General features: G+C 41.5%; 1 protein-coding gene across 4 annotated transcripts in view; it reads left to right on the top strand.

Moving 5' to 3' along the window:
- The window catches only part of Atp13a5 (ATPase 13A5), a 130,435-nt gene that overhangs the window by 91,775 nt on the left and 16,427 nt on the right, over positions 1 to 22,233 (top strand). For all 4 annotated transcript variants that reach the window (XM_034515275.2, XM_076942759.1, XM_076942758.1 and 1 more), the window contains 6 exons: positions 678 to 757; positions 2,962 to 3,004; positions 5,372 to 5,481; positions 9,223 to 9,319; positions 11,825 to 11,897; positions 19,663 to 19,837. In XM_034515275.2, the coding sequence (XP_034371166.1) occupies positions 678 to 757; positions 2,962 to 3,004; positions 5,372 to 5,481; positions 9,223 to 9,319; positions 11,825 to 11,897; positions 19,663 to 19,837 (578 nt within the window). The remainder of the gene's footprint in view (positions 1 to 677; positions 758 to 2,961; positions 3,005 to 5,371; positions 5,482 to 9,222; positions 9,320 to 11,824; positions 11,898 to 19,662; positions 19,838 to 22,233) is intronic.

Genomic DNA, 22,233 nt, shown 5'->3' with positions numbered 1-22,233 from the left:
CACCACAGTTTATTCTCAAAATCATTTATTATCTTGTCTTCCGTGTGTCCTGCTTTAAAATAGTGCTGGACAGGGTTGCTATGTCAGTGTGGTAGAGACACATGGTATAAACACCAAGGATCGCAATGATCTGTTAGCAGAATCTAAAATATTCTGCCACCTTAGCTTCCTTGCTAAGTTAGGGACCGAAGAGTTTGAGGCCTAAAGGCTTTGAGACAGCTTTTTTCCCAGTCCATATTGTGAAGGTGGGGATCTGAACCTCAGAGAGGTTAAGCCACTAAGGTTTGCACAGCAAGTTCTGGGAGCAGACCCTCAGCTCTCACCTCTGGCTTGTTGCACCCTGACTGTGGCAACAGATAGTAAAATGAGCTGCATTTCCCAAAGAATTGTCCCCGGATTCTAGCTGCCTCCTAGCTGGTATGTTAATGAACATTTACCCCTTCTCAGGGAAAGGAAACAAAGGAATTGGGTCCAGAAAAAAATAATGAATCTGTGATGGAGGATTTAAAGCTCAATGTTAAAGCATCACATCCCTCTTCCCTGTTCCCTGGCATTGGGTCTAATGCCACACCACTGTGTTAAATCAATGGTTGCGAGTGATTTTCAGGACTTTCATTTTTGAAACATTCTCCTTCCTAATCTTATGATGATGATTGGTTTTTTTTTTTCCTCTGTAGATTCTGGTTAATGGAACCATTTTTGCAAGAATGTCTCCTGGGCAGAAATCAAGCCTTGTGGAAGAGTTTCAGAAATTGAAGTAGGTGATGGGCAGGAAAGGAGCGTGTGCTGGTTCTGTGGCAGCATGGCTGCCTGCTCCATAGCGTCTGAGGGTAGCACTGTTAGTTGTTTTAGGTTTCTATGGATCAGGTATCCAGATGTGCCTCAGGTAAGTCTTGATTCGTGAACCAAGGATCTAATTATGAAAGGACATAAAATGGTGTCCAGCTAGGACTGGAGAATGACTGTGCTAGTGGGGTGGCTCTCTACCACCTCCCTCACCTGATTAAGCTCCTTTTGTGTGCTGAAGTAGAGACATGGGTAGTAGGAGGAGGCATATCTCACCTTCTGAGATATGGATCACTTCATAGGGAAGAGGCTAATGTTGCTACGGGAAATCAAGAAATAAAGAGTAGTGATGGAGCAGAGGGATGAAGGGGAGAGGGGGAGAGGAATGAATGGTGTTAGTCTTTCTCTAATCTTAGAACAGTTTGGTGACTTCTCTTCATTAGAAGCAAGTCACTAAGTCCTGCCCATACTCAAGGGAGTGGACTTCACAGCAACATGAAGTGCAGGAGATGGGGGACAGTTGAGGCACATTTTAGACACTGACTACCCCACAGAACACTCATTTTGCAGCCCATAAAGTCCATCTTACAGGAATATTGCCTGCTTAGATGCTGAGAGAAGAAATAATGTAGCTCAGGATGGCAATCTCGGGAAAGTGTGTAAGCTCCCTCCCAAAGTCATCAGCTTGATCCATTAGAGGATGCATGATATTTTCAGACCCTCTTGGCATGAACTGAAATGGCAGTTCTAGTCTGGCAGGGACTAGAGACAGTGGGAAGAGTCAGAACCCTCTCAAAGCACTGATGACCAAGTTGGGTCTGAACGGAGGAGTTCTCACTGACACTGGATGTACCTCGTCATTCCTCGATGTTACATTTTCTAGCCTGAAGGTTTCAGAGAGCAAAAAGACACAGAGTGCCACACCATCAGATCAGGAGACCGCCTCTTCCTATCAGATTTCGCCAGATAAGCTTCTTAGCAAAGTCTCAAATGCCTTCCATTAGCCCCACTGTGTTCTCAGACTGGGTAAGTAGCCAGGGGTTAGTGGTTAGCTCATTTACAGGGTCATTACATGACACAGGCTGAGGAGAGTAATCTTCCTGTCTCAATGCCTGAACAACACTGGCTGACATTCTGAAAGCCACATTCCCATAAAACACAATTAGCTTAGGAAGGCACATACTGTGACAGAATGAGATGTCCTCTCAGTTACCTGTCTTCCTCTTTGTGGTCTTACCCTTGGCAATGCATATCAAGCAACTCTGGATGAAGGAAGCCAATTAGATGAATCCAGGTAGTGGCGACATTATGACACAGCATGCAAATGTTCGCGATTTCACTAGCCCAGCGTTAGGCTACATTGGACCATGTTTGAACTATAGAAAAGGTCAAAAAGGCAACTTCTTATGGGCCAACTAACAATAGGGATACCATAACAGAACTTGACTTTTATCGCTTATGATCCGATTTTGGAAAAATGCCACTGAATCGTTTAAAGCATTGCCACGAGTCATTGTCGATAAGTGTCATCCAGTTGTCATAGAAGGCTCAATGGACCCTGCATAAGAAATTCCTTTTCCCTGGCAGCAACTTTAAGTTTTATCTTTCCACTTAGATACTGGTTGCATACTAAGCCGATATACATGAGGTACACGTTACCTCACTGCTACTCTGAGACACACCAAGAACGCATGTATGCTCTGATTGTACCTGCTAATCCCTTCTAATGTTGAAACTGAACTCTTGGCTCTGGTGAGGGCAGCTTGGCCAAGTTAGGCTGTGCTCTGCCTATTAGGTTGAATGAGAAGCGCTACAATCACGACCTCGTTATAATCATGACTCCTCGCTCTTGAGCTTGATAGGGTGGACACAATCAACCTGACATTCTTTTCAAGTGTATGATTACTGTCATTGCTGATACTCCTGGTGTCATCACTGTCATTTCAGTGATTGAGACAAATTAAGTCAGAAGCCTTTTCCCTCTCAGACCAATATTCTATTCTCCAAGTCATATTCTTGATTCCACATCTGTTCAGGACACACATAAACACACACACACACACACACACACACACACACACACACACACACACACACACACACACACGTTAGTTATAATGGAAGTGATTCAAGGGACCTTCTGACCTGTTGAGTTTTGTGTCTTTTTCTCTGTAGTTATTATGTGGGCATGTGTGGAGATGGAGCCAATGACTGTGGGGTGAGTACACATGACTTATGGGAATACAAGCAGCACTTCGGAATCTCTCTTGAGCTCTCTGAGGCCCCCTCGGGCCTCTTCATCCTTCCTTTGGCAGCCACTTGGTTCTGCTCACCTCTCCCTGAGCATGGGTTAGACACAGAAAGAGCTAAGACTTCTTTCTGCTGTCTTCTGACAATTCTTAGAAGAATAAAGCAACGTCGTTAATGCTCTCACGGTTTAGACCCATTGGGGACTTTGCAACATTCTCTGGTTTAAGCCTTAAGGTTAATGCATTAGGCCTTTAATGGTACTTATAAAGAGAGAAAGCCTCTGGGAGATGATACGCTTTTGTACAAGGTACATAGCTGGTAAAGCCTTAGAGAAGAAAAAGTTTGGAATTCATAAAGTTTTTAATTATGTGTAAATTGCATTTTTTTTCCCTCCAAACCCACTCTGAGGTTAATTTTTGAAAATTAGGTTTCTCCCATTTTGTTATGAAATCCTAAATGGTATGGTTTTCACACTCTGTAGCAAAACTAAAATTAAGCGAGTCGGGTTATTCTTCATTCCCAGCAGAAGGTGAGAATATATTTTATATTCTGACTTTTGAAGACGTGGGTGAAATACCAGTTGACTGTCAGGACTAGTCATGTACTTTAATAGCTAACTGTGGCACACGAATAGAAGAGCAGGGCTGGGGGTATAGCTGAGTAGTAGCGCTTTTACCCAGCATGTGGGATGCTCAACCCATCAAGACAGTGCACAGAGGAAGAGGAGGATGAAAAGGAGGAGTGAGGGGAAACAGAAAAGGGAGAACGCTTTAACGCTTATTAGAAATGTCAAATCTGTTTATTCATTTTACTTTCCACTTAGGTATTTTTCCAATGTCTGTGAAAAAAAAATGTCTTTATACTTAAAGGCTTAGTGTACATTTTTTTTGTCTGTGTTTCATAAGAAACACAGCCCATTCATCTAACCTAGGGCTAATAGCTATTGCTATTAATTATGTGACATTTATAGCAAAACAAAAATAGCAAAAAGTCACAATCTCTGTTCCCCCAAAATACGATCATCTGATGGAGGCATCACGCGTGAATTAACCCTACCATATGACAGGCAATCTTAAACTACATAATAGAGGCATAAACACTGAGGGAGAAAAGAAGAGAGAGGTAGTGTTCTAAGATGAAGTGAGCTGGAATCTTTTAATCTATTGCAAAGCAAACGATGCTATCAAGCCCTACAGAGCAACCTGAATACGAATTTCCTTTGGGCTTTCTGGCTTGCCCATGGGCTAGTCTGTTGTGTGTTCTCTGGACAGCCTTTACCCTTCATCAGAAGAAATACATGAGCCCTCTGTGAAGCAACACATGTACCACCATGTGCCCGTGGGTGTGTTTGACCTGATTCGGGCATCGAATGGTGATGCTGTGTGCCCACACTCTTTACTGACAGTTAGCTAGTTGGTTGGATCAGCCAGCAAAGAATGTTATGATTAGATATATTTCCTGTTGTTTTTTTCTATGAGGATGGTCCTACTAAGTGTTAAAACTAAGAGAGTGTAAGTCTCCTTATTCATCGTCATCCAGATTCTGCCATTCTTTTTTAAAGATTTATATTATTTCTCTCTCTCTCTCTCTCTCTCTCTCTCTCTCTCTCTCTCTCTCTCTCTCTCTCTCTCTCTGTGTGTGTGTGTGTGTATGCATGTGTGTGTATGTGTATGTACACCACGTGTACAAGTGCCTGAAGGGTCCAGAAGAGGGCATTAGATTTCATGGACCTAGAATTACAAATAATTCCGAGCCTCCCAACGTAGGTGCTAGGAACTGAACTTGAACTTTTTTTTTTTTTTTTTTTTTAAGGAGTAGTATGGGCTGTTGCTTACTAAGTCAGTGGTTCTCAACTTGTGGTTCATGACCCCTTTCGAGGTTGAATGACCCTTTCACAGGGTTTGCATGCCAGATATACTGTGCATCAGATATTTATATTATGATTCATAACAGTTGGGCCGCAGCATTAGGAAGGTTGAGAACTACTAAGCTAAGATATCTCTCCTACCCTTTCCCCTTTTATAGAAGTTTTGAGTGAGCACTTCTATTTGCTGATGCCGTACATGGGCCACACAGATAGTATACTATATGTGCATGTGTGGAAACCTGCACATGTGTGCATACACACTTCTGTGGATCATGCTGCAGTCGGTTTGTCTTCTGTGGTGATTTTATGGATCAGGAGAGACAGGGTATAAGGATGAAAGAGCATATGAACAGAGACCTGATTGTGGACAGATACCGTATTATAACTGACATACAACAAACAGCCTTGTATTTGAGTAGAAAAGCCTGGTCTGAGGAGTCATGGTTTGACTTGGATGAATCATTCCAGGCTTTGAAAATGGCTCACGCGGGCATCTCGCTATCAGAACAGGAAGCATCCGTGGCATCTCCCTTCACCTCGAAAACAGCCAATATTGAATGTGTGCCTCATCTCATCAGGTAAGCTGAAGCTTCCCCTATCCCTTACCACTGTGGCTCATTGTCTGGCTCTGGAAGCAGACAGAATTGGACACTAAGTCATAATGGTGAGGGCAGGTTTGGATCTAGGGCAAGTGTTGGGGCAGGCCTGGTGCTGTTGGACCACTAGCTAAGGAATGATTCCTGTTGCTTTTTCAAGCACTAACAACCCCCCCCCCCAAGTGACTTTTGTCCATCCAGTAACTCATCCAGTTTTAAGAAATAGACAGGTGTGTCAGGTAGACCGCTGAAAGCTTTCTTTGATATTTAAAACCTGATTGCATGTCTTCTCTTTCCCTTAATTTTGTATATTGGATACCTTCTGTGATATTTGACCAGGAGTTTGGGATGGGTGAGAGGGCAGGATAAGATGCAGGAGAAGAATGCATCATTAGATGTATTAGCTTCTACCAATAATATTGTATACTTCTAAAATAAACACTCAAAAACACGTTGTCATAGGAGGTATTAAACTTCACTGGAGATTAGGAAGGAGGGACTTGTGTTTGCTTTCCTTCAATGAACGCATTTCTAATTCATTTCTACTAACATTTTAAGTGTAACAAAGGATAAATCATCCAATTATATATTTTGTTCATAAATCTTTCCCTCTGCTGTTCCTAGATTACCTGGTGGTAACTGGGTATCTCCAGGGCCAGTGGGCTGGAAGCTATCACACAGCTTACTCTGAAAGGACAATCAGATGATTCTCTGTCATGTTGTTGGTGCCTCAGGGCACAGGGTGACTGGTGGGATAGCGTCAGGCCTGAAATACCATTCCCTTCCCGCACATCCACCAGGCAGCTGGATCACAAGTCCTTTTCCCTGGGCATGTACATCTGTGTTCTTCTGTACCCTTGAGCGCCATCCATCCCCTGTGACTCCAAAGCACGACTGTGACTGATGTATTATGCATCTGGAATGTATTTATAATGCAGTATGTTGGTTTAGCATACAAGTCATGATACAAGATTTCTGGTAGTGGTAGATGATTTATTATTAAGAGTTCAGGGTAGATTCTCTTTGTTTCTGTATTTCATAGCTTCGAAAAATTAGATATGGTTCAGTGTTCAGTTCTTCAAGGCTCATTTTATCCTTTGGTATTCACTACACATGCTTATTCCTGGGAAAGAACCCTAGAAGGGTGATGTGATACAAGTCTTACATGCATAGATCTAGGTCCACTAGTTTCTTTGTCATTCTTTAGAGCAGGAGCTGCTGCTTGTTATAGTTCAAGTCCTTGTGGGAAAAAGTGTTATCTTTGTATTATTATTTCTGTATTGCTGTCTAGCTCTAAGCAGAGAGTTCGATGGATGGCTGCAGGATATGCAGATAAATGTACAAGCTACTAAAATTCATAAGCATTGGGAAGAGCAGTGATCTTGGACGCTCATGAAGACAGCTTTTATCCTGCCCTTAGAACCACATTTGTACTTTGTTTTGAATCTGGCTGTCTTAATTTTCTTGAAATTATATACAATTGCAGGGGGGAAAAGGATGAAATCATAATGTTTATGTCAGACTTGGGAAAACAATCCAGGCTTTGGTTCTTTCCTTGGCCTTTTTTTCCCCTCTCCATCCTTTGTTAAAAACAAATGCTAGCTGTTCACAGCCTGGTGGGAAACATCTGCCGGAAGTAGCCTGGCCCAACTCCCAACCTATCTCCCATCTTGCTTGAGGCAAGAAGTTAGTCATTTGGCTTCCGGGCCTACCATTTTATGTTTCGATATAGTTCTAACATCTTTGAGCTGAGCAGGTGCCCATGTCACTAGGGACTGGAAACAAACTAAAGCCATGTGGGCTCATGTCTGTCTCGTCAGAGGTAAGCTGCAGAGCCAACATACTACATTCTCACACTGCCCTCTGATCCACTACTGTACAAAAAAACCCTCAGCTCGAAGCCATTTTTTTCCTCCAAAGTATGAATATGCAGTTTCCAAGCTGCAGTTTCTACAATAGTCTTGGTCTTTTGATCTCTTCACCAGCTCAGAATATCACCTTGATTTCTTCCAGCAAAAAAACACCAGGACTCCATTTTTAAAGATGCATCTATACTTTGTAAAATGCAAGAGCACTGATCTTAGCTCTGTGTGTCTGAGAGCCGCTATAACTCACTCAATTCTAGTAAGCATGTTGAGATAGAAGAAATTAAGATTGAGTCAATGCTTGACATTGCAGGTCATTATAATGCATTGTGCTTAGACTTTGTATAGTAACATTCTTACTTCAGGGAGGAAACAGGGCCTGATTCTGTTTCTATTCCTTTGTAATGATTCTTGGTGTAATGTTGGTATTTCATAAGACCTAAGTAAAAAGTAGATCAAGAATCAAGGAGGGAATTAAGGATTGAGGAAGAGACTGCCTGAACGAATGAAAGACTGAATAGGTTGTGGGATTTGTTAATTAGTTGGTGCTTGCCTGTCACAGATAAGATGCTGACTTCGATTCCCAACACTGCATAAACTAGTAGATGCCAGTTAGATAACATCTGGGAGGTGGAGGTAGAAGCATCTGGAGTTCAATGAATAAAACAAGAGAATGAAGAGATGGCTCAGTGGTAAACAAGCATAAGGATCCAAATTCAAATCTCAGGCACTGACATAAAAATCCTGGTATAGCTGTGTTTACCTGGGACCCTACTGTTTGGGATCAGATACAAGTAGACCCTGATAGCTCAGCAACTAGCCCCTTAGCCCAACAATAAGCTTCCTACTCAGTGAGAGACACTGTCCCATGTCACTAAGGTAGAGAGTGAGGAAGGAAGGCACCTGACATTTTATTCTGGCCTCTCCAAGTTTGTGTATGGGTATATGTACCTGTATACTAACATGCATATCACACACACACACACACACACACACACACACACACACACACACACTTTAACAAAACATACAGAAATATTATGTAGTTTTCTTGGTATGTAGCTGGTAAAATACTTGCCTAGTGTATTGAAGGACCTGGATTTTTCCAGCACTGTAAAAAGCTAAACATAAACTAAAAAGTAGTTGAAAGAATAAATGAATGGCTAAGTGAATATATACCAACAAGCTATTAAACAAGAACACCTTGCTCAGCCTTAAGTGGGTCACCCATATTGCCTCCTCTAGTGAAGCACTCATATCACACTCTAAGGCTTGGGGTCCTCACCAGAAGAGGGGACAGAAAGAATGGGAGACAAGGAGATTGATCCATGCTATGAGCACAAGATGGCTGCTCCACACATGAACTCATAACAGTTGCAGTTGACTGCACAGGACACGCACAGGACCTAATCCCTAAACATTTACTCACGAGCTCTACTGAGCAGCCTCATAGGGCTCTTCTCTGCCCAAGGGAGCTGCTGTCTGTCAAGCGATGTCTTCAGAGACGCCATCACTGGTGCTCACAAGGGTGGCTCTGGCTGAACCTAATGGGTTAAACCAAAGCAAAAGCAAAACTATAACCAAAAGACACAAAAGTGAGAGGAGGACTCCATGCAAGGGGTTAGGGTTTTGTTAAGGGTGGGAAGGGGATAAGGGAGGGTGGAGAGACGAGTTCTCAAATGTATTACACACATTATATACATATGTGAGATATGTATATAACATATTGTATTAATTATATTATGTATTATACACATTGCCAAAGAATTAACTATTTTTTACAATCAGCTCCTTTTAAAATAGAAAGACTAGGGGCTGTGTGGCTTACGTAAGCAGTTTTTGTGTTTGTTCTCAACAGGGAGGGCCGAGCTGCTCTGGTCTCATCCTTTGGTGTATTTAAATACTTGACCATGTACGGAATCATTCAATTTATTGGAACGTCACTTCTGTACTGGGTAAGAATTAAATTCATTTCTTCTCAGTTCTAATTGTATTTATAGTGTTGGGATGTGGATCCTACACCCTATTTAATGTTTATAAATGCACAGCATTGCTCAGAAACAGGGGCCTACAAACTTGGGAACCTGGTGTACTTCATGTAGCCTGAGGTCAGAAGTCAGCAATCCTGGATTTGTTGTCTAGGGTGTTGGTTTTCTCTGGATAACCTGAAACTCTTGACCTCTGCAATCCCATCTCTTCCTTGGGGAATAAACAGTGTTTGAGAGAAGCCTAAATATAACTCAGCAGGAAATGGATCTGCCTCCAACTGTGGAATATTTTTGGCAAAAAGACTCAAAAGCGATAAAAAGGAAGAGAAGATTTTGGATTTCATTTTGAAGGACAGCAATGCTGAAAAGCTCCCACGCTGGGGCTGTGCACCTGAACCAACCCGGAATTTAATAGTGTTAGGTGCCTTATCAGTAAGGAATAGAAATTCCTTAAAAGTAACAAAGGAATTAAAAAAAAAAAAAAAAAACAAATGGTAATAGCCATTTAGCACACAGGAGCTATGCATAGATTAAAAATAATCTTTATTATTTCAAGCATAGTTTGCTCTATAATAAAATGATCCAACACACTCAAAGGACACTTGGGGAATTAAGCTGTTTTATTGCTTTGGGAGGATAATTAAGAGGTAAATGGAGAGACCAGGGATTGGGGCATCTTGTTGGTTACAGCTGGCAAGGACATATGTAGGAGACTAAATGTCCACCAGGTGGGGAGGGATAAGGAGACCCCCCTCCAAGCCTTACCTTCATCTAACATGCAAAGCACAGTCTTACCCTTGGCTAACTCCCCCCTCTAGAAAGTTAATGACTTACTTTTAAGGTCTCCACAGTTCTATGATAGCTTTTCACATTGGAAAATTTAAGGATGCTGTTGGATAGTTTTCCTTGTGTTCCTGTGTGTGTGTGATTTTATCACCCAAAGGGGAAAGGATAAGAGGAAGTAACCAGGGGCCACGGTGTTGAATCAGTCAGTTAAGGGTTTGCTGAGTTCAGATCTCTAGCACCCACATACAAGGTTGGGCGTGATGACACACATCTACACTTCCAGTGATGCAAGGCAGAGACAGGAAGATCCTACCTGACGGCCAGCCAACTGGTAAGCTCCAGGTTCAATAAGAGACTGTCTCAAAAAAAATAAAGTGGGGACCCATAGAGGGAGACATCTGATACTGATCTCTGGCCTCCACACATAAGTACATGGACACATATAAGTGCACACAGTATATGTTTAATACTCAAGAGCACATGTGCACACACACACACACACATGCATGTACACGAGCATGTGCGCACACGGGCATGTGTTATGGTGGGGAGGGCACTGGTGGGTAAATGAGAAAGAGTTGGGAATCAGAGGGCACAATGTACCTACTTTTTCATAAAACTGAGTGCAGAGCTGAAGGGTCTGCGGTGGAGTTGCAATCAATCCACTCGGCAGCTGTCCAGCTGTTCAGAGCCGCATGAGCTCGTCCTCCAAGCTCCTCAACCTAGAAGCTACTACTGAGTCTTTGCAAAGGCCAGCGTACGTTCACATGCAAACATCGGCCACACACGCTCAGAATCAGATCACAGCGCGAAAGTTGGTCGCCAGCTCTGAAGCATGTTGGAAGGCCTGGCTGCTCAAGATCCATCATGGACATTCCCAAGGGATAATGGCTTTTTGGCCTTATAAGTTCAGCTCCAAACATGTGAACCGAAGAGCTAAGTGCTGTGTGTACCCAGACCTCAGGGAGACAAAGGTAGTGGACTAAAGTCTACAACGAGTTTATTTAGGGCAGTGGTTCTCAATCTATGGGATGCCCCTTTGGGGCCATCAAACAACTCTTTCACAGAGGTCACCTAAGGCCATTGGAAAACACAGATATTTACATTACAATGCATAATATAGCAAAATTACAGTTATGGAGTGGCAATGGTAATAATTTTATGGTCACGGGTTCGCCACACTACAAGGAGCTGTATTAACAGTTCTCAGCATTAGAAAGATTGAAAAGTACTGTCTTAGGAGAGGCCGTGTTTGGTTTGGGAACATGAGTGAGCTCCAGACTCACCGTTATCACTCAGTCCATCCTCAAGGTGGAGACCAACACAGATCAAAGGAGTTGAGGCCTTGACTTTAAATTTTGCTTAAAATCCCCTTAGAAACTTTCAGATTTGTGCTGAGAATTCAGCTGCCCAGGCTGAGATGACACCTGCCAAGGGTAATGTGACCAGTAGGAGGCTGGTAGGGTTTTGACAGAGCCACTGGTTATAAAGAAATGACTGGGAAAATAGCTACTGAGGTCATTTAGTGTAATGAGCTACTGAGAGTTTTGGGTCCATATTTTCTATTTGAAAAGAGGAAAGAATCAGCAGCTACCTGCTGAGTGCTCTTTAAGGAGCACCATAAATGAGAATCGCTGTAACAGATGTGATACTTACACTGTTTTCTTCCCCCTTCCCCTCCCCCAGCAACTTCAGCTCTTTGGTAATTACCAGTATCTCCTGCAAGACGTGGCCATTACACTGATGGTCAGCTTAACGAGTAAGTTTGTGTCTATTTGTCAAGTCCCAGAAACACACAATTAAGGACCTGGTGGAAAAGTGACATCTATGAATTTATTTATTCATTGGGGTGAGTGGAGGCTCGGAGCCTCTAGACCTGCAGCACAGTAACTTAATAATGAATAGGTCTAACCTAATAATATAGAAATGATATAACCTATGTAATATAAATATAAACTAATATAAATAATAAATAACCTAATAATAAGTAGGTCTAACCTAATAATATATAAATGATATATCCTATATATTGTAAATATAACCTATTATAAATAATAAGTAACCTAATAATAAATAGGTCTTTCCCCTAAGAACCTGTCAACATATTCTTAGTTCTTTGTAGTTTTGTATCCTGTCCGTAGGAAAAAATGGGAAAGAAATCCAGAAAGGACTTTTCTCTCTCCTTTTAAATCCAAAGGTCACTTTCCATTATTCAACTCCGTTTCACACTGACATGAAACTGAGATTCCTGCTACGTCTTTGACTTGAGAGAACAAATGCTAATGTGCCGTTCTGTGGGAAGCAAGGTGTGGGTCATGGCAGCCACTGCTTGCTTTCTTCTTTGGAGATGACATTGATAAAGTGCTTTTGATCCGGGATGTCAGGGCTTGATACTAACTCTTAATAAGCAAGAAAGGTGGCTGCCTCGACAGAAGCAGGAAGAACAATGGCCCTGTCACTTTCTCTTTGTTCAACAGCAAGGTGTTGTGAAAAACAACAGATGAAATACCTGACGTCGCAGGGCATTAATAACCTTGACACATCATGTCATATCTTAAAACACAAAACTGATATTGGGCTCATCTCTCATGTCGAGTCAATAGTAAAATTTACCAGTCTCTGTGATATAAGTAATATCAATTTTGATTGTTAGGTTGTCTATCCCAAGTCTATTATATATTTTCCACTATGTGTTATTACTATTCATCTAACTGAATGATTTTGAATCAGCCATAGTGACTCTATGATGCTGGGTATTTTTAAGCAATCTGAATGATTTATTTATGAATGATGCTGGAAAGGGAAGGAACCCCAGGGGATTCCAGAGCCTGTGCTCACAGGCAATGCTGTGGGCTGAAGACCACGGCTGTCTTCTAGCACTCAGAGATCTCCTGGGAACAAGGCATGCATGTGTAGACACGTAAGTGAATAACTCAATTGTGACAATAGTGCCTTTTTCCAGTATGAACCTTAACCTTGGGACTAGGAAACATAAGGAACCTTGATGATGGTCATTATATAGAGGTCACATGCAACAGTTCTTGACTTTAAAGGAGGCAGGGGAACACCACATTTTTCTGCCTGGCATTCAAGATTCCAGTCTGATCTGGCCTGACTTGCTTTTCAGACTGTTTCTTCAGCTGCTTCCTTTCACTTACCCTCCAGTGGAAATCTTGAATCCACATGCTACTTCCTTCTGCTGGAAATGCCTTCCTTTTATAAAAAAGCTCTTTTAAAAAAAATTAAATTGTGTGTACGTGTTGAGGTGTGTGTATGTGTGTGTGTATGTGTTGGTGTGTGTGTATGTACTGGTGTGTGTGTCAGTCCAGCTGAAGGTTTTAATCTGTTGTTCTCTACTCCTTACCATGGAAATGTCCTAAGAGGTGATGCTTCAACTGAAGTTCTGTCAAGTTTGCCTGTTCACTTATCTCTCCGTGGCTAATGATGTCCAACAATCACAGTCCCTTCTGCAAGCCTTTAAGACAAAATACATTGATGTAGCATGGCCTTAGGGTAATCATTACAGTGGATGAAGGTGGGTTCTAGCCAGCTCCATTTAGACTTAATATTTAGGAGAAGACCATAGGAGAAAGACCATATGGGGACAATTAGGTGTGACAAGGCATCGCTCCATTTCAAACATAATTTTTTTTTTTACATAAACCTCATCAAATGACAATGACCTTTTCTGAGTGTGACCCTTCAGAGACCTTTAGGTACATCTTGGAAACCTTAGGAGGCACACTCAGAGCTTTGCTTGTAAGTATGGTAGATTTGTGGTCCACTTGAAATTTGGGTCACATAATTTACAATATATAATTTCTAATATAAATGCATCAAATGATTGTGAGCAACTAAAGACCATAATTTGAAATGGCTTGGTGTGAAATTTTGTTTGAGATAAAAGGTGGAACAAGGCAGGATTTCTTTCTCAGGGAGCTCGTAGTCTGCTGGGTTGCTTGTGTGAACAATAATGACTCAATGTACAACACCCTGCAGTAGGTCACCAATATGAATAATACACTGTGGGAACTCAGATAAGGCAATCATTAATTTTAGGGAAAATATATCATCTAATAAGTTTGTGTTCCTTTGCATGCAATCTGGTAGAGAATGTCGTCATCTTCATTTTAAGGAAATCTGGACAATTCACAGTTTTCCTACCTGGTTTTAAACAGTACTGCTCTCCAAGCTGGTTTAGGGATCCCACTGTGTTCTTTTAAATTTAGGAGCTCCATCCTGCCGTGCATGCTGCAGAGCAGAGACCACAGGCTTTAGGGTCAGACCCTGTTGTGTGCATCTCATTGTCCTGGTACTCACTGTATGCATCTCCTCATTGTCCTGTTACTCACTGTGTCTTTAAGAGACTCTTCCAGTTTAACACGTTTATTCATTAACAAAATTTACAGTTTGCATTGATTTTTTAAGGAAACATAGATAACACATATAAGAACATTTGGCACCTATAAGAACGTTTGGAACAATCTCTAGAATGTAATGGGTGTCCTGCATCCGTAATTATTTTCTTTTAACACCAGGAATACATATTTCTTGTTAGAAATATAAGGGGTCTCTGGTATAGAAAAAATTAAAATATCCAGTGTAGAACTATCAACCAGTGGGTGCCATGATACCCCTGCTTCACAACTCACCACCCAAATCAGTGGCTTATGTCAGGGAGTTCTCCCAGTTTCTGGGCCTGGATGTTGACTGCCATTCAGCTGATCTAGGCTTCTCTGCCAACTATACTTTACTTACGCTGTCAATAGTTTATTTTGATCAAGTTGAACTCAGGTCAACTCCACCTTTCTAAATCTAGGGCCATAGTGAAGGACCAGACAGAACATGTTCACTAAGATCCACAGAAATCAGAGCATGACAGCATGGTGTGCCATGCACGATTGTTTGAAACTGATGCTGGCATCACTGTGGCCAAAATCATACCAGGAATCCCAAATGAATATCGTCTCTATCAAGTCAATTACCCAGTTTCCCATGGTTCTTGAAAAGGGAGACAAAAACTGTAATGAGCATGTGTGGGAGAGTGTACCGATGAGGTAGAGGCCCATTGCCCAGAGATGTGGTAACATTTGTGTCGAGTGAACAGCCTCTTCATAAATTTCTCAGCAGCATCTTAGATGGTGGCATGTAGAAGGCACCGTAAGCACCACACCCTCTGCCTTCTGTGACTTAGATACAAGCTCATTGCATGCTCTTCAGCCCTGACTATAGCCCATATTGAACACCCCCTTCTGAGTGTACCCAGATAGTGACTTCTGACATCAGCTTCCCACAGGTAGACCAAATATCACAGGTTGAGGCCAAAACCTCAAGAATAGCTTCACTTCAGACATCAGAGATAAGTGTTGGGGTTCCTAAACCATCTTCATTTTGACTAGCTACCTACAGTTTAGGGGCTCTACTACCTTCTACCTCGTATTCAGTGATTTGCTGATCCACAGAACCAGTGCAAGTATATTTATTACCACAGTTTTATTAATAGAAAAATGATACAAGCTAGAATTAGTCAAGGGGAGAGACGCAGGGGACAAATTTTGGGAAGGATCATGAATTACTTCTATTGTCCTTCCCTTGTGGAATAAGGGTGCTTCACTACACACACACACACACACACACACACACACACACACACACACACACGTGATTATGTACAGAATCCTGCCAACCAGAGTCCAACTACGTTTCCAAGTCTAGAGTTTGTACTGAGGTTTCATTATCTAAACATAACTGATTGAATCATTTGCTACAAGGATGGACTCAACCTTTAGCTCCTCTTCACTTCCAGGTTTGTGGTCTGAAGCCCAATTTTATAGCTGGTCTGTAAGGTTGTAGCAATCTCTATTCCTGCATAACATTGTGAGCAACAATTCTCTTCAAAACCACCACCATCTTTTAAAAACTACTTTTAGATTTATTGTGTGTGTGTGTGTGTGTGTGTGTGTGTGTGTGTGTGTGTGTGTGAGTGCATGTCTGCATCTAGGAATGTGCACCACATGTTTGCCTACAACCTGTTAGCATTCTGTCTAATCTTCACCTCCACAGTTACCTGGCAACAGCCAGGTAGGCCTGGCTCACTCTAAAAGGGGCTGCTTGCCTCCTCCTCCCCCTCTTGCTCTCTTACTCTCTGGCTCTCTTGATCTCCTGTTCTGTCCCCTTGCCCCTTCCCCCTTTCCTCCTCCACCTTTCCATGTGGTCATGACTGCTCTCTCTCTCTCTCTCTCTCTCTCTCTCTCTCTCTCTCTCTCTCTCTCTCTCTCCCTCTCTCTCCCTCTACTACCCTCTTAACTCCTCTCCCCATGCCCTGAATAAACTCTATTCTATACTATACTGTCATGTGGCTGGTTCCTCAGGGAGAAGGGATGCCTCGGCATGGGCCCACTGAGACATCCCCTTCCCCCATACCTCACCGACACACCCATAGAACATATTCTATATGTCTATTCTTTTATAAACACATCACAACCCACAGAGACCTGAAGAGGATCAGATCCTCTGTAACTGGAGTTATAGACAGCTGTGAACCACTATGTGTGTTCTGGGAACTGAACCTAGGTCCTTTGCAGAAACAACAAGTACTCTTAACTACTGAGCCATCTCTTCAACCCCTACTATCAGTCATCTTAGCATAAACTGTTGGGGCCCTTTATGAAAAAGAAAGATGTTCATCTTACCCAGAAAGTGTCAAGGATTATATCTGAGAAACTAGGAACAAATTAAAACAATTTAAAAAAAAAAAAACAAACTATTTTATTTAAGCAATTTCTTTTTATTTCATGCAATGTCTTTTTATTATATTTTTCCCCTCTTTGTGACATCTTCCAGACCCATCCTCCACTTCCCTCCTTTATGTCTTTCTTTAAAAATTAGCTCATCAAGTCCAATCTGTGCATATTCCTGGGTGCAAGGTCATTCATTTGATTGCGACCAGCCAACCATAGGCAATATCCTTCAGAAACACTGATTCTTCATTAGAAGCCATACAAACTGTCAATGACTCCTTGGTTAACGGTATGACCTCATGAGCTTCTCTCCTTTGAATGCTATAATGTTGTCTTGATCTTATGTAATTATATACTATTTATATAGCACAGGTGCTAGAAATTTATAAGTGTAATGACCTGTCAGATCCAAAAGACATTGTTTCAGTCTCTACCAGACCTCTGGTTCTGAACAATCTTTCAACCACCCTCTTCTATGGTAGTCCCTGAACCCTGGGGGTGGGATGGGACAGAATATAGATGTCTCATTGGTGGTTGGACATGCCACATATTCTCTGCACCTTGTGCAGTTGTGAGTCTCTGAGTTAACCATTCACAAATAAAATTCCCTCGGGCGGTGGTGGTGCACGCCTATAATCCCAACACTTGGGAGGCAGAGGCAGGCGGATTTCTGCGTTCGAGGCCAGCCTGGTCTACAGAGTGAGTTCCAGGACAGTCAGGCTTACACAGAGAAACACTGTCTCAGAAAAAAAAAAAAAAAAAAGAAAGAAAGAAAATTCCCTGATGAGGACTGAGAGAGACACTAATGAAAGGGAGGATGCAGGGTAGATGGGAAGTTAGAGCAGAGGAAGTGGTGGAAGAAGAGATCATTAACACTAAAGATGCTTGAAAAGCCATATGCAAACTCACTATTTTATAAGCTTCCAACACACACACATATTATGCATGCACACACACACACAAACACACACACACATATTATGCACACACTTCTCAGTTTGTCAGTTAGAAATATTATGTACATAGTTCTCAGTTTGTCAGTTAGAAATGTCCAAACAACAGAAGCCATTGCCATTGCTCTGGTTATCCACAACACCTTGATGGTAAAAACTCATTGTTCAAGATGCACAGGACATTTCGGTCATAGGACATAAGGAAATCAACATGATACAAAGAAAGGATCTTCCTCCTTAATAGCTAGCTTTTCTAGTACTGAAAAATGCTATATAAACTGTTGAAAGAAAACTCATCAATAACTCTTAGCCAGCTGTGACATTTGTGAACTACAATAATGATTGGTGTGGCAGGATGTGTCCATGAGTGCAGTAGTGGTACAATCGTTATAGATATAACCAACCACACTCTGCTTGTGGTTAAGGACCATTCCACAGGAAGGAATGCATGCCTGGTACTGTAAATACGACCAAGAACTCATGGTTGAGAAACTCACAGGCCCTAGGATAACCCTCCTACCATTATTTTGCTAAATGGATATAGACTCAAACTGCACTCTAAATTAGTATGTTTGTGCCCATTGTATTTTTTGATAATAGATACAGTCTCTGTGTGTCCACTGGACTCAGAGGGCAGAGTGGCCTTGCATATTCCACAATGTCTAACGCTCTGCTGGGAGAACACATATTGGAATATAACCCCGATGCCTTAGGAAGTCATAGAGGTTTAGAACAAATTAATTAGGTCTTTGAGTTGCATTTAAACATTACATCATGCCTTTACTTTACATGAAAATCTGAAGCCCCAGAAAGTTTGCATCATTATCCCAGGTCGCATAGAGAACAGAAATTTTCTTTTCAGTTTTATTATCACAAAGTTTACATCAATTCATTGCCACCCCACCTCTACATACATGGGCAGTAGCCGAAGTAAATGTGCTCTAAATTTTTAAAAATTGAAAAGAAACAAGCCAAGGAAGGAAACGAGGTGACGAATCGAATGATAAGGGTTAAAGCAGGACTGATGTGACTCTTTAAATGACATGTTATGAATTGTTAGCTCTTCGTGTCTCTTCCCTGCACTGTCTTGCAAAGTCTGGAAAGGCAGAGAAGAATCCATGCTCATTAGCTTGTTAGAGCACGAAGCATCTAAGAAGGATGGAGGTTTTTTTTTCATTCCCAACCACTATACATGACAAACTGTAAGACTGAAAATGCAGTATATTTTAACACTGGTATCCAAAAAAACAGATTTTGATGACCCTGCCTCCTTCACCAAACCAAATGGAATGTGTAGTAACGATCCTCCCAACATGTGTATCCAGAAGGAACTGAGCATGCCTTGAACATCTGTCACTGTGCCTGGCACCCTGAAGTGCTTGGATGCTGTTGATTGAATAGCATATAGATTAATTCACATATACAGATTAGTCAGGAGCGATGACTACTTAACCCCTCATCGCAAGTGTCCACTTTCCAGTCTTTCATGAGAGATATTGGTTCTGCTCATCTTATTTTATATACCATCCCTTCTGAGTCCATGGGGGAGGAGAGAGGGGATGGATGTCATGTGATACGGTAAGTCTATCAATTACAGGACCTTTCAATTACAGGACCTTTCAGCTCATTATGTTTTACTCCTGAAAGTGAAACCAAAGCATAGAGCAGATGAAGGTTGGTAGAAATGAATATGCAATGGGCTTGATTAGGTATAAACCTTCAGTTAGTGTTTTTTCAAGCTGGATCTTCCTCAGAGACTCAAGTGGTATGCATCTCAAATTCTATCCTGAAATGTGAACTTGTAAAGGAAAAAGATGTCCATGTCTTTCAGTGAGCATAAACCATGCCTACCCGAAGTTGGCTCCATACAGACCAGCAGGACAACTGCTTTCCCCTCAGTTGCTACTCTCGGTCTTCATGAATTCTTGTTTCACCTGCATTGTGCTAGTGTCTACATTTCTCTCGGTGAAACAGCAGCCTTGGTACTGTGAGGTCTACAAATACAGGTGAGTTGATTTCCTTAAGTTTCCTTTCTGGGAGTGATATAAGCAGCTCCAAGTCACATTGTTTGACTTGATATCAACAGGAAACCCAAATTTTAACTAACAGAAATAATGCTTTTATACTGAAAATCATAAATGATAGAACAGAACATATTTAATGGATGGCATGCTAGGTGAGCATGTGGGATTGGCAGGAAAGGTCTGTAACCTTGCTTGATAATGAGATGATCTGAGAGCTGATTGACTGTGAATGTGTCTATTCCTTGGGGCATGGATTTTATGTAGACCAGGGCTTGGGAAACACTCAGTGTCCCAAGCGAGAGAATAACATCTCTGGCTTTCTGAGGAGGATAGTGTCTGTTACAACTAGTTAATGATGTTGCTGTTGTACAGAAACAGCTATAGGCAATACATAAACTCAAGCTTTATTCTCTCTGTGGAAATATTCTCCTTTTGAACTTGGGCATGTATACTCTACTATGAGTCTAATGGCATCAGATCCCCAGAACATAGAAACATAAGCAGAGAGCCAGCATGTGATGTATAAGAACTTCATTTAGACTCCAAAGTCAGCAATTCAAGTATGACTTGGGATATTATGGTCCTGTAGAGTTCCAGAAGCAAATGCTTCCCTAATTTGGAGCAAATACACACAATGAAGAACTGTGGTTGGAAACAGGAGAACACAGGGTGGAGGCATAGAAACATGGCCAGCAAATCAAGATGGCCCTGGTTCTATCACTATGTGCACCAAGCTAGCTCTCACCTTCCTTATCTATAATGTGATTGGACAGAGTTACACACTTTTTAGTGTTAAGCTCTGGAATCCAGGCCATCGAGCCTATCCATCCACCTCAAGAATCTGAGCTGGCTCTTTGCAAACATTGTTTAGCAAACTGACCATCTACTACATATACAAAGCACATTTATAGATCTTATAGACCCCAAGATAGTAATAATTAAACCTAGCGGGGCATGGTGATGCTCACCTATTATCTCAGCACAAGGGAGTCTAAGGCAGGAAGATAGTGAGCTCAATGCCAATTTTGGCTATGTAGCAAGATACTTTCTGCCTTTGTTAGGGTTTCGATTGCTGTTATATAATACAGTGACCAAAGGAAACTTGGGGAGGAAAGGGCTTACTTTTGCTTATAATGCTAAGAGAACACTCTATTGCTAAGAGAAGTTAGGGCTGGAACTTGAGGCATGAACTGAAGCAGAAACTATAGAGCTTACTGGCCTCCTTCTATAGCCTGCTCCTTAGCCTGGTTTCTTATACGATCCAGGACCACCTATCCTGGGATGACACTACCTGTAATGGACTAGACCCTTTCATTTTAATCACCAATTGTAAAAATGACTTGCCTACAGGCCAATTCGATAAAGGCATGTTCTCAATTGAAGTTCTTTCTTCTGAAAGGATTTAGCTTGTGCCAAGATGATGTAAAACTAGCCAGCACACGATTTCAAAAAGAAAAGAAAAAGAAGCCTCACATTTGATGTCACATTTGGAAAATAAATTATATGTATAAGATGTCAAAGATGAACTTAAAAGTTTCAGGCTAAACAAGAGAGCCAACAAAATCCAATTTTCAGGTTTTTAGTATTGTAAAAAGAAAGAACATTACAAATAGGTCAATCAGACCTGACAAAGCCTAGATCTTAAAAACAAATTTTGCTGAGTAAATACTGTATAATCCCACTATGCCAGATGTCAAAAAACTGTAAATTAACTAATACAAACACACACACACACACAAACTCTTAATATGTGGATGAAAATAAAAATATCTCAACAAAAGAATTCCAAAATAGTGAGCTAAATGCAACAAGAGGAAAGAACAGGGAGGGGACTAGTATTCAGTCTCGTGCAAAGTTAGAAATAATGAGGGTCGAAGAATAAATAATAGTGCAATTAATGAGAACTGTACATCCAACTTAGAAAGTATGCAGTATTTTGGGAAAAGCAGATATTTTGTTAGGAGAATAGAGAGTATTGGTAGGGAGCTTGGTGAAAGATAAGACTAGAAAGCAAGGTTGAGGACAGAACATCTTCTAAATCAGGCTGAGAAGTCAGAGCTTACCTTGTTAGTATGCTAGAGTCAAAGATACCTCCCAATCAGAAAGGCTATGTTAGGTCATTACTACAATTCCTTAGCTACTTACAGAGACAGTGGAATAGGGTTACAACTCAGGGTATAAGTCATGAGGCTTACATCAATAAATGAAAGAGAACACACACATATACACACACTCACTCTCACACACACACACAGAAAGAGAGAGATACATACACACATTCACACCCATATCTACAAACATACACACATAACCCTAAACACACAGAGAGACATATACAGACACACACACACACACACACACACACACATTTATAACTA

This window comes from Arvicanthis niloticus, chromosome 12, assembly GCF_011762505.2.
Source record: "Arvicanthis niloticus isolate mArvNil1 chromosome 12, mArvNil1.pat.X, whole genome shotgun sequence".
Lineage (NCBI taxonomy): Eukaryota > Metazoa > Chordata > Mammalia > Rodentia > Muridae > Arvicanthis > Arvicanthis niloticus.
The sequence above is the reverse complement of the archived record's forward strand: the minus strand, read 5'-3'. Positions and strand labels throughout refer to the sequence as shown.